At 34.2% G+C, this 12797-nt stretch overlaps 2 protein-coding genes across 2 annotated transcripts; one reads left to right on the top strand and one right to left on the bottom strand.

Annotated features, from left to right (window-relative positions):
- Positions 1-265: 265 nt before the first annotated feature.
- On the top strand, positions 266-3627 carry LOC127127242 (probable serine/threonine-protein kinase PBL8). The gene is made up of 6 exons (XM_051056374.1): positions 266-501; positions 646-1022; positions 1120-1255; positions 1896-2032; positions 2124-2247; positions 2942-3627. Exons 1-6 carry the CDS (start codon positions 450-452, stop codon positions 3433-3435), a joined length of 1320 nt encoding a protein of 439 aa, XP_050912331.1. The 5' UTR covers positions 266-449; the 3' UTR covers positions 3436-3627.
- Positions 3628-5055: 1428 nt separating this feature from the next.
- On the bottom strand, positions 5056-12119 carry LOC127127241 (ethanolamine-phosphate cytidylyltransferase). Its single transcript, XM_051056373.1, has 9 exons — positions 11556-12119; positions 10929-11164; positions 10339-10520; positions 9137-9208; positions 8723-8790; positions 7784-7904; positions 7563-7628; positions 7307-7429; positions 5056-5417 (listed from the first exon to the last, which is right to left on the bottom strand). The coding sequence occupies exons 1-9, from the start codon at positions 11876-11878 to the stop codon at positions 5346-5348; spliced, it is 1263 nt and encodes a 420-aa protein (XP_050912330.1). The 5' UTR covers positions 11879-12119; the 3' UTR covers positions 5056-5345.
- Positions 12120-12797: the final 678 nt, after the last annotated feature.

Here is a 12797-nt window from a genome sequence, read left to right as displayed (position 1 = left end):
TATTAAAAAAAACTAACAATAGTACCTATTACATTTATTAATAATTGGTATTAGAATCTTAGGATCAATTATATTTTCCATAACAGTATTAACTGTTTTCTCTTTATGCTCCATAAATAATATGAAGTGAAAGTATCATGAAAAAGTTTAATACAATTAAATATTTGAAGAAATGTTTTAAAAAAAGATGACAAGAAAATGTCTTGTATTTATGGATGCAGTAAAGTAAAATAATAATAAAAAAATTATAAAAGAAAAAAAGAAAAAGATATTAAAGAGTGAGTCAGCTCATCTGAAAAGAATTACGGAAAAAGAAAGAAGAAAAGGGTGAAGAACAGAAGAAAGAATGAAAATCTGTGATCCTCGTGGATACCAACAACAACTACAACAAAATCCTCTCCGCAACATTTTTTCCTCCAACGACGTCGTTTCATCCTCCTCTTGAATGAATGGGCAACTGTGGTACCAGAGAAGAATCCGCCGTTATTTCCAATGCTCAAGGTTCATTTTCACTTTCACTTTCATTCAGATCTACTCTTCTCCTTCACCATCATCAATTTTTTCAAATTCAAATTAAATTCAATTTCAACTAACTAACTAACTCGTAACTAACTTGTAACTAACTAGCATTATTTTCTGTTACAGTTCAGCAGCTACATCCTGCTGCCGGAGCTAGAAACCAAACCACCGGCGCCGGCGGCGCTATTGAACGGAAAAACTCTAGCCTCAGACATCATCTAACCGATTCCGCTTCGGATCTGAGCGAGTCTTGTTCAACGCCTCGCTGGAACAACGCTAACAATAATAATACGCTTCTTTATACTCACGTTATAGCTTTCACTCTCTACGAGCTTGAAACCATAACGAAAAGCTTTCGCGCTGATTATATTTTGGGGGAAGGAGGGTTTGGTACTGTTTATAAAGGCTACATTGATGAGAATGTTAGGGTTGGACTTAAATCTCTTCCTGTTGCTGTTAAAGTGTTGAATAAAGAAGGACTTCAAGGTCATCGTGAGTGGCTTGTAAGTTTCTAATTTTGGTTGTGTTTTTAGCTTTTTTATTTTGTTGATTTGAATTTGTGCATTTTTGTTGATTTTTGTTTTGTTTTGTATGGTGTAGACGGAGGTGAATTTTCTTGGACAGCTTAGGCATCCTAATCTTGTGAAGTTGATTGGTTACTGCTGTGAGGATGATCATAGGCTGCTTGTTTATGAATTCATGTTTCGAGGAAGTCTCGAAAATCACCTATTCCGAAGTATGCTTGATTTTCTTTTGTTTCTTTTTATAATTTCTTAGGTTTTGTTAGGAAATTGAATGGAATGGTTTTGGATCTGAGTGAGGAGGATTTTTTAGCAGTGTTGTCAAATAGCAGCTATAATGCTATAGCGTAATGGAATTTTAACGATTTTGTATTAAGTTTTGTCAAATAATGGCTATACACTGCAGCATAGCAGAGTTTGAACGAGTATTATTTTCTAGAATCTGCGGTTGACAACACTGCTTCTTAGGTGTTTGACTTTGGATGAGAGTAATGTGTTACTGAATGACCAATTCAATTGATATGCGATTGAAATGCATCGTATATGTTGTTGTATCATGAGTGTTTTAGTTCTTCATGTTAAATTTTAAGGTGTAATATTTCGTGAGACGGAATGAGTAAGAATTTTTCTCGAAAGTTGGCTTTTGGTTGCACTTGTTCTCTGTTGGTCAAACATGTTTTGAATGACAAGAATGCTTCTGAAGTTTCTGATTAAAGTGTTGAAATTTGTGTGATTTCTTTCTAATGTAGAGGTGATTATTGTTGTTGTACTAGTTATGAAACTAAAAGTTTTTCTAGTTTCTTGCTGTTATTTCAAATTTCAACTCATTGATATGAATTTTCCTGAGGTTTCCAGAGGCAACTGTTCCTTTAACATGGGCTACAAGAATGATGATTGCTCTTGGTGCTGCCAAAGGGCTTGCCTTTCTTCACAATGCTGAAAGGCCAGTAATCTATCGTGACTTCAAGACGTCTAATATATTATTGGACTCTGTAAGTGTCTGGTATTTTTTAAGTTTGTGGCTGTTTAATAAAGGATATGTTATCTTAATTTATTCACTTTGTGTTGCCTTTGACTCTACAGGACTATACAGCCAAACTTTCTGATTTCGGGTTAGCTAAAGCAGGGCCTCAAGGTGATGAAACCCATGTATCCACCCGAGTCATGGGTACATATGGTTATGCTGCTCCTGAATATGTAATGACTGGTATGACCTCGATGCTCCAAACATGCTCATTTGTAAATAAATGGGAAAAGTTGCTTGAAAGTTGACACCATTAAGTTGTTCTTATTCATCATATGCTGTGGTTTGAGATTGAGGCTAATACATCTTTGATAATTAATAATTAATTAATTTGAATATTATGTGGCTGGGTGACTGTACATAGACAATAATACAATTGGTTGTATTGCTGGCATGAAGTTTTCTCTTTCCAGATCAATCCCATTTTCGTTTCCAGCTTTTCATCTTGATATTTTTTTTTTTGCTAACATGATTGAAAGAATTAAAACAATATATGTTTTCTTTTTAAATTTAGTTTGCAAATATTTTTTTCTCTTCTGTGTCCTTTCCTTGTGTATGTTTTGTAATAAACAATAAGTTTTTTTAAATTGTGCTATTGCATACTCCCTCTGGTGTGAAATATAAGTAAAAGTGGTTTGTGAAACATATCTGGTTAAAAAAGACCACATACATCAATTTTTCAGATGTCCTTTTTTACCTATATTTTGTTCCAGAGTGAGTAGTTCCTAGCACAAATCAGTTATGTTTGCTTACATGTAGTACCCATTGAGCATGTCAGATAACATGGGCCTTTGTGGTGCATGTGCTCTTGTCATGGTGCATATGTTTGAGCATGAATGGATGCACATCTAAACTTGGCATATGTGAAATTGGTCAGGCCACCTAACAGCTAGGAGTGATGTATATAGCTTCGGGGTTGTTCTTTTGGAGCTTTTAACCGGAAGAAAGTCTGTTGACAAGACCAGACCTGGGAAGGAACAAAGCTTGGTAGATTGGGCACGTCCAAAGCTCAACGACAAGAGAAAGCTCCTACAAATAATTGATCCTAGATTGGAGAATCAGTATTCAGTGAGGGCGGCACAGAAAGCATGTAGCCTGGCTTACTACTGCTTGAGTCAAAATCCCAAAGCAAGGCCACTAATGAGTGATGTAGTCGAGACATTGGAACCCTTACAAAGTTCTACTGTTGGTGCAGACGAAGTCTCATTATCAGGATCAAATAGTGGGAGTGGCGGTCCTTTTGCCATGAACAAAATCTCCGATTACCGAATGCGTCACAAGTTTTCAAATAACGTTGGCCCAGGTGCTACTTGTCGGTCTCCGAACCCAAATTGCTCACCTGGTCCTGCTGCAGCTTTACGGGTCAGATGATAATTTCATGCTACAAATCTGTCTGGTGTGCTACTTGTCAAGTAATAGTATTTGCTGTTAAAAATGTGGGTTCACCCTTGTATTTGTTGCTTTGTAAATGATATATTAAGGTGACAAGAAGCCCTGCTGGATGATTTTTGTATCAATGTTTGATATTCTGTTCATTTTTATGGGAGTTATTGTTTGCCGGAATTTCTTTGTAGTTGCAATCACGGTGGCATCAGAACAATTATTCATGGTTCTTCGCAACGGAGGTTATGTGAGCCTGCAAGTCTATTGGTTTTTGATTGTTAGGTAAACTGGGTGTGCAAGAGAGTCTTGTCATGTTTTAACAATCTCATTCCATTTAGATTGAGTGAACTCTGTTTCATTTTTCAAGTGATCTATTGGTTTTTCAAAAATGGAAGGATCATTTTTAAGCTTTGTACATGTTTTTTTTTATAATTTTCTCACTTTGAAATATCAAAATCATTTGATTCATCAAAAGAGAGTTTATTTTTCAATAAGTATCAATTGAACAAACGTTATGATTAAAGAAGTGAACTAAAGAAAATAAATTTAAAAAAATGATATTGAATATCAACTTCATATAATGTGGTCCCTGAACAAAATGATAACGGTTTGTAGCAGTTTTAATTCTCGTGATTAATAGAGTTAGAAATTGAAAACTGTACGATCTAAAATGATTTCGTCGTTTAATAAAGTATACTTTAACTAACAGTGGCAGATTCTATTATTAACAATATCAATAAATAGTCTGAACAGTAGATCACTTTAATAATTAGTTTATGGTGGACCAGTTGATGAAGTTGTACTCTGTTAATCACAAAATAAGAAAAATACCAGCCACACACTTTTTAACACTATTTTTTATTGATGAGACCCATATTTTAATAATAAAAAGTACTTTACTTGTTTCTTAAAAAAGTAGGTTCTTAACATTATTATTCACTGGAAAAATTAACAACCGTCAATGGTTTAAAGTAAAACCTCATTATTATCCATGTTTCGTGGGTGAGTGAATGATCTCTGATAGATGTGATTTCCATTCAACAAAGACAAGAAAAAAGTAGTTCAAATCTAAAGCATTCATATATTCTAATAGATAAAATTTACGGTTTTTAATACTAAATGGGAATGAATATATAATTTTAATTTGTAAGAAATTGAATATCCATTTATAAAGTTCAGATCAAATTTTGAATTAATTTATTAAAATTGATCTAAATCGAATGATGCACTACCCGTGTAAAATTTATTTCAATATCTATCGTCTAAGATTAACTGACGATTTTACATCGTCAATATATTTCAATTAAATCCTTTTATTATATTAATTAAAAATACGATTGATAATCTAAATATAAAAAAACTTAATTAGATCAGATATTTGCAACCAATCACCATTAAATCCAGCGCCAATCACCATTAAATCGACAAGTAAATTTAGAATGAATTTTAATCCACACACCCCTGCTAGTTAGAACAAATACATAAATTTCTACTTCCAATAGATAATGTGAGTTTCATTAAAGTGTATGATAATTTTGAAGTGTTGATGACAACCTATGAAAGTATATTATTGTAAAATTTATCATCAAACACCATCGCACATTCATATAGCTAACCAACCATTCCTCAAACTAATTATAAATAAGTTAGCTAACCACAAATTTCATGAGACAAACACTTACATATTCTTATGGTTAAAATCAGTTTAATAAATAATAAATCAGATGCGCAAACCACGAAGCCGAACTCGTGCTCGTAGCTGAACAAAACTGCCATATTCTCCAAAAACAAAAACAAAAAACAAACAAAAAAAGAGATAAGATAGATAAGTAGGGAGGAGTGTGTGAAATCCTGGTGGTGACCCCCCAATGTTTATGTCTCCCTATGACAGACATGAATCAGTCTCCAGACACGTGAGTCTTGCTCTCATAGTATTTTTTCTCACTCTCACCCTTCTTCTCATTGCGTTTCTGCATGCAAACAAAGAGTAAAAAGTAAGAAAGACAATAACAATGAGACAAAGTTCCAGACACACACATGTTCATGATGAAAATGAGAAATTCTAGATATATTTCCAAGATTCATGCACATGGTGGTGTAAAGGAGGTGCAGCCTAATGGGGAGTAATGACCCTAAGATCTTGCAAAAGTCCTTTTTGGTTGAAGAAAATGATTTTGATATTTGTTTTCTAATACAAAAAACAGCAACTTTTTTCATTATGTTTATGTACAAATACAAATCTTTAATGAAAACTATTAGATATAGTAGTTGGGAAAGTGATATACTATCTCTCACCATCTTCTATTTAATACAAGACTTCATAGAGAAAGTGATATACTAACTACAAAACACTAGTTAATACTTCACATAATCTTTTCGAAACATGCATGATAATCGACTCCGCAAAGGTAAAAATAATGGATCTAGCTCCTCTTAAGTGTGTAATATGAACCACTAATTAAAAATTGAATAATTGACATTATATCTACATGCGGAACTAATCATGAATGTGATGAATATTATCGAACTGCTTCGACGAGTCAATTCCAAAAGTAATATATTAGAATAGAAAGAAACCTTGTTTAGTTTCCATTTTCGAAGCCTATACATCCTTAACACAATCATGCAGCATATAATATTAATTCAGGTAAAATTCTACAGCGGTCTCTTAACTTAATTTCAAGTAAAGATTTAATCCTTTAATTTTTTTTCACGATTCAATCTTGTAAGTTTTAAAATGTTAACAGTGTTGTCACTTTTTACAGAATCCGTCACGCATCAGCTAAAAACCCAGAAAGTTCATCTTCAAAGAAACCAGATCTTTATCTCCAACAACATCACATCCCCAAATAACAAACGCACGTCCTCTTCGTCTTCTTCAAGTCCCCTTTTCTTTTCAGTACAGTTGGGTTCATGTTCAAAGTGAATGTGAAGGGTAAGGTGCCAAAAAAGTGGTGACTTTCTGATTTAAGACATTAACATTAGAAAAATGAAATATTAAAATACTTGTCGGCTACATGGATTAAATTTTGCCATAATTTGACTCCTCCATCTGATCCATTTTCCTTACAACAGAAATCTATAGGTCTTCTCTCTACATGCCTAAACCACCTAAGCCTATTTTTCACTATCTTTTTTATTATAGGTGCTACCCCCAACACTCTCTCTAATATTATCATTTCTAATCTTATCCCGTCTAGTCTTACCACACATCCAATCCAACATCCTCATCTCTGCCACACTATTTTTGTGTCGATTCTTAACCGCCCAACATTTCGTCCGATACAATATCGCTGGTCTTACCGATGTATGATAAAATTTTCCCTCCAGCTTCAATAAATTTGTGTCACATAAACTCCATGAAGCCCTCCTCCATTTCAGCCACTCAACTTGAAGAAGACTCGGGCCTTATCCCACTAGATGGACTTAGGTGCATAGATATTGATGTTATTGATCTCTTATCAAAAAACTAAATCTTCATTAAAACCAATTCGATTAATTTATTTTAAATGATTTCTACTACATAAATCAACTGCTTGGGTCTTCCTTCAGTACTCCTTTCAATCCTATTTGATCACTATTCTCAGGAATGCCTCAACAAGTACCACTCCAACATCTTGATGCCAAATCTCACACAAAGTACTTCTAAAATGCTTCAATTCAAGAAAAGAAGCACACTCTTCGACAATAAAACGCTATATAGAGCTTTGAGTGAAAATATGTCTTGGCTTGGCACACAAGTAAAATGATTATGATAAAAAAAACACTAACGTTCTTAAAGTGACAAATGAGAAAATGATAAGCTCGAGAATCCAACCGTATGAATTTACCAAATAAATACGACAAAGTCTGAACATACCTGGTATGCCTCATGATTTGACACAATCCTCCTAATTATTGTAGTAGTTGTTATATCTAAAGGACTATCTAAAACTTGGAATATGCCAAGGCTAATGGGAACCGCATATGGATTTGCTTGTTCCTGTATGAAAACCAATGTCAATAACAACTAGTTTGAAAAAGCTGTAAATGCAGAAGCAACTTAAAACCCTCTTATATTAATTAAAAGCATAAACGATAAATACATCATTGAAGCAGAAAAATATACAATTTACCTTCTGAAAATCGGTATTTTCGGCACATGTTCCATGAGCAACTACTGAGATGTTAAATGTCGTGATCTACATTCAAAGAATTTGAACAATGTGTCACATTACAACAATCAAATTCTCTTGAAAATAATAAAAAGTCGAATAGCTCAAAAGTGTTTATAACAAGAGAAAAGAATCAACATATACAAAGAATAAAAAAATAAACAAGCAAAAATTCGACTAACCATATCCTTGGACACCTCCCACGGTGCACCAATTATAACCTCATCCACATAGCGACATGCTAACACACTTAGACTTCTTTCATGAAGACTCATGATGGGACGATGCAATCCCCTAGTTGCACTGCAAAGGCAAAAAAATTGAAATATTGTCACCATGTGCATCATATAAACATTAACAATTATAGATCATAAATTCTCAAATTAGGCTAAATACAGTTTATAACTTTCAATTAAAAGCAGAAGTGTTGCCACTAATGTAAAGCATAGTTTATGGAGTACTGTACACGTACTATCCAATTGTAATGGTAACACAGCAATTTGAATAGTAAGAATAATTTCAGAAGCAGAATATTCATTTCTCTCAAATTTTCTATAGATATAGTATAGTTTCTTAGAATTTGAGTTGGTCTAACTCAACCTTACAACAAAACCGGCTTATAAGGTGTGGAGTGGACTGCCCAAGATTTATAAACAATACACAAGTCATATCAATAAGCAATGCGAGACTAAATCCAACCCTTCACACCCAACACAATGAAGGTGTTGGAGGCTGCAATGAAGGCAACCCAAATGCTGCAATTAGGCGGCTAGGGGATGACCACAATGAAGGTGGAATTCCATACATAGTTTACAAATACTAATATGATATCAGAGCATATCCATCGATCAAATTACCCACTATTATATCCACGCACCAAACCTAATATATTGAGACAAACCCAAGCACCACATTGAATAAAGATAATGTATGAAATGAGTTTATAAAAAGTGACACCCTTCTTTTTACAAACCGATTTTGTCAGGACTAGAAGTCCAATATAAAAACCTAAAACAGATTTTTTGCTAGCTGCCTTTCACGTACGGTAACATCGATTATTTTTCAATTTTTTTTTTTTTAAAAAGCAGGTATGAAAAGGCATAGATGTAAAGGTAGGCAACCTGACTGTCTGATCCGTGTGTATCCCAACAAGGAGAAAATCTCCACGAGCCCTGGCAAGCCTCAAGATCTATATAAAACGAAGATCCGTTAATAAAAATACATTATCCAGCTACACATCCATTTAAACAAGGAAAACTTCATAAGATTTTTTTTTAAGTGTTTTTTTTCATAAAACAATTTGAAACTAAAGGGATCTACATCACATAGCTATATAGGTTATAACCAGCGATAACTGGATCTTGTTTGGATTAGCTTAGTTTGCATTGAAACAGTTTATAAAATGTTAATGAAGGAGCTTATGAACTACCAAAAAGCTATTTTTATTTTTTAGGTAATGATCGAGCAAAACCAAAATACTATAGAATATGCAGTGGATTATTAAGCAATTATGTAATAAGGTATGCAAACAATACCTCCACATGTCCGGCATGAAAGAGATCAAAAGCGCCATCTATATATACAATGCGTGCATCGGGTCCTGGACTCTGGAACAGAAAACAAGAGTAGATTATCACATGATATGAAGAAATTACTGAAATTCACAAGTTTTAATCTAGAGAAAAATGTTACACCATCTTTAAGTTGCAAGAAATCAATATAGCAACCATGAAGGGAGATCAGAACATTTATAAAAAAAGAAGTTCAAATCACTCAATTGAATTTCCTTCGTATACTCCTCTTTTCATCTTTCACAAGAAGTTAGAAAAAAACAAGCTTGCAATTTAACATTCGATACTCTACTTTTTGGCCATTTCTTTCTTACCAATTTGAGATAGACAAACAAGTTCACAAAAACAACATGAGTTGTCTAAAAAAGAGACTGGCTAGATGAGTCATTCATCTCTCACACACCGAGAAAGTCTAGCTGCTGCGTGGCTCTTTTTACGTTTTTTCATGAATGCCGTCACTACTTAACAAGTACTATAGGCGATCACAACTTCAGATCAACACAAATCCAAATGAAGGATATACGTAAGAAAGGAATTTCCAGAGGGACAACTATTAGTCCGGCATGGGCTACATGGGCCCCAGTAGTTTACCGGATAAATTGATAAGTCGGGCATTCCCGGCCCACCAAGCAAAACCAGTAGTTTCTTGGTCACAACTAGTTAAAGCTAAAGTTCAATTAAAGAGCTTTTCCACGTGGTCGAACCTCCTTAGGGAATACAAGGTTTCCATGACGTTGATCTTGAGCCGCCATGCACGCACGAATACCTTCGTTTAAGTGTGTTAAATCAATCACTAGGTTTGTAAATTGTTCGCCACCGATGTTGCTTCTTTCCTAGTTCTAATAATCCAGTGCATACAACATAGCTAATTAAAAGGAGGTTCCATAGGAAGGCTATTGGACATCCGTTGTTCCCATTGTTAACCCATTTTTGCAATACTTTCACATACACAAAATTTCCTGGCATAAAAGGATAGCTTGGAACTTGTTTAACCCTAACTTGTCTCAGGTTTCCAACACCACTAAGTGCGATAAACAAGGTTGTTACATGAATACATTTATTAAAACAATGAAAAGTACAAGGAATTTGGACGACAAGGAGTCCTTCATGGCAACAATAGAAACAAGGAGACACACCAATAGAGAAAGATCTTTAAATAAACATACCCTCCCATTTGAGAACTGGACAATTCTACGAGATGTAGGCAGAAAATGGGATACACGGGTTCCACTAGCAACAACACCATCATCAAACTTCTGACCACGACCATTACTGAACTGTCTTTGTAAAGAAGAATGATTATGAGTATCAGTAATAGTCCTTTCTCTTACACACAGCAGCATTCGACCTGCACTTGAAATTGTCATATAACATTAGTTATACATTGTTAAATGTATTCTGAAGCAACCCTATCGTCAAGGAGAAAATGTAACCAAATGTATGCTTGCAGAACAAAGAGAGCCATCTAGAATGGAGTAATCAACACAAAACCACCGCTTGTCGAGTGAGAACACCATAGTCCACAGAATAATTTATGCATATCTAAAATAGCATGATGACATCTCCCTTGAAACGACCGCGAGAAAGATCTTAAACAACATGAGAGCATTCCACTCAAATTAAACACAGCAAAATACCTCTAATGCAATAACTTAGGAAAACTTCATCAACGAAGATAAACAACATGCCGAATAGCACCACTACGGAATAAAGAAATGTTACTCCACTCGAAACTAAGCATGATAAGACTACTAACCAACAATATCAGTGCTAGAAACTCCTTCGGTGCGCTTGATCTGTTTATAACGGCCAGCCTTTTTGGCATGAGCATAAGCATCAGTTCCATCAGGAAGAACACAAGGATCATCCCCATGAATAATGTAATCTATATTATACTCATCAAAAAGCTTCTTCATGAATTCCTCAGTTATCGCATATGGAGCTTCGGGAATAACCTCATCAACCCATTTCACAGCATTCACCATAATCAACCTATCACACACATCACCATAATCAATATCTCAAATAAATACCAACCAAATACACAAATCAAAATCACAAATGCCAAATCAGAAATGAGTTTAAATTTAATAATATTATTATTAAAGGCAGAGATAATTAGGGCAACAGTGTATATGAATTCAATTCATCACAAATTCATTCAAACAAATACCATATATAAAAAAAAACATGTGTTCCATGTAAGTGCAATCAATTAAAAAGATGAAAACAACATCAAACTATATAAAATAATTTTAAAAAACAGCTTTTTTCTCAGAAATGGTTAATGAAATTGAAATAATATATAACAAATGGAAAAAGGGAAAAGGGGGTAACAGAAATGAAACAAAAATGATGGAAATGGGAATAAAAAAAATGAAACCTTTCATGTAAAGGGGTAACAGGAGGACCCTTATTAGCAATAATTTCATCGTCACTAACAACACCAACAATCAATTGATCACCAAGAGCACGAGCCTGGCGCAAAGCATTACAATGACCATAATGCATCATATCAAAACAACCATCCATGTAAACACGAATCGGTCTTTTGTTCCTTCTTCTACTAGTATTGTTCTTTTTCCATAATCCAAATGGACCAGACAAATATATACCCAATACTGATACACCAACGATCATGACTCCGACAACCCACTTCACCACCGCTTGCTTCTCCGACAACGATTCAACACTACTACTACCCATTTGCTTTCTTCCTTGTTTTCTCACTCACCGATGATTCTTCTGGTTCTTCCTCATTCGAAGGATGAGGAACCGAATAATAATAAACGTGAAGGGAATTGTAAAAAGGAAAATATTCGGTTTTCTGGATTGGATGCTGAATTAATCAATGAATAATAGTAGAATTTTTTTCCTTTTCAGGTTATTATTGTTCCGTGAAAATAAAACTGGGCCACAAAGGAAGACAGATTTGGTTTGTGTGTGGGATGGGATGGAATAGACAACATTGTAGAGACATAAGAACCACACAGCCCATCATATTTTCTACAGTCTCTTTCATATGTCGGCCCATTCATTTTCTTCTTTTTTTTAATAATTTTTTTATTATGGTTCAATAGAGAATTATTTTTAAATAACCATTTTCAAATACTATGATAAAATAATGAAAATTTTACCAATTTTTTTTAACAAATTATACATAAGAGGAGAAGTAGTCATCCTAAGTGGTGCACGCATTAATAAGATGTACATATGTGTCATCCCAAGTGACGCATGCATATACATGATGTCACTTCAAGTGGCGTATGCATGCATCTTCTACTAGCATGCGTCAACTACTCTTTTATTTATGGATGTTATAAATAATGCATCTCTTCCCCCTCATTTTTCACACATCTTCTAAATCTCTCCTTCAACTTTTCTTCAAAATGTCTTCATATATGTGTTCTTATATTCACAAGAAAAATATCGATTTTATTTATTTGCCAGTAAATTCTCCGATGAAGATTCGACTATGGAACACAGAGATGTTCAAGCATCTTAATAGGAGTTTGATATGTTGGTTAGATGGAGACATTATAGAGGGTGATGTGTTTGTTGGTAGAACTTCATTTCTGTTTTTCTGCTTATCTACATCCTTAATATTGTTGTTGATGTGTTTGTT

The sequence above is a fragment of the Lathyrus oleraceus genome, chromosome 3 (assembly GCF_024323335.1).
Source record: "Lathyrus oleraceus cultivar Zhongwan6 chromosome 3, CAAS_Psat_ZW6_1.0, whole genome shotgun sequence".
Taxonomy (NCBI): domain Eukaryota; kingdom Viridiplantae; phylum Streptophyta; class Magnoliopsida; order Fabales; family Fabaceae; genus Lathyrus; species Lathyrus oleraceus.
This window is presented reverse-complemented; position numbering and strand designations above follow the sequence as displayed.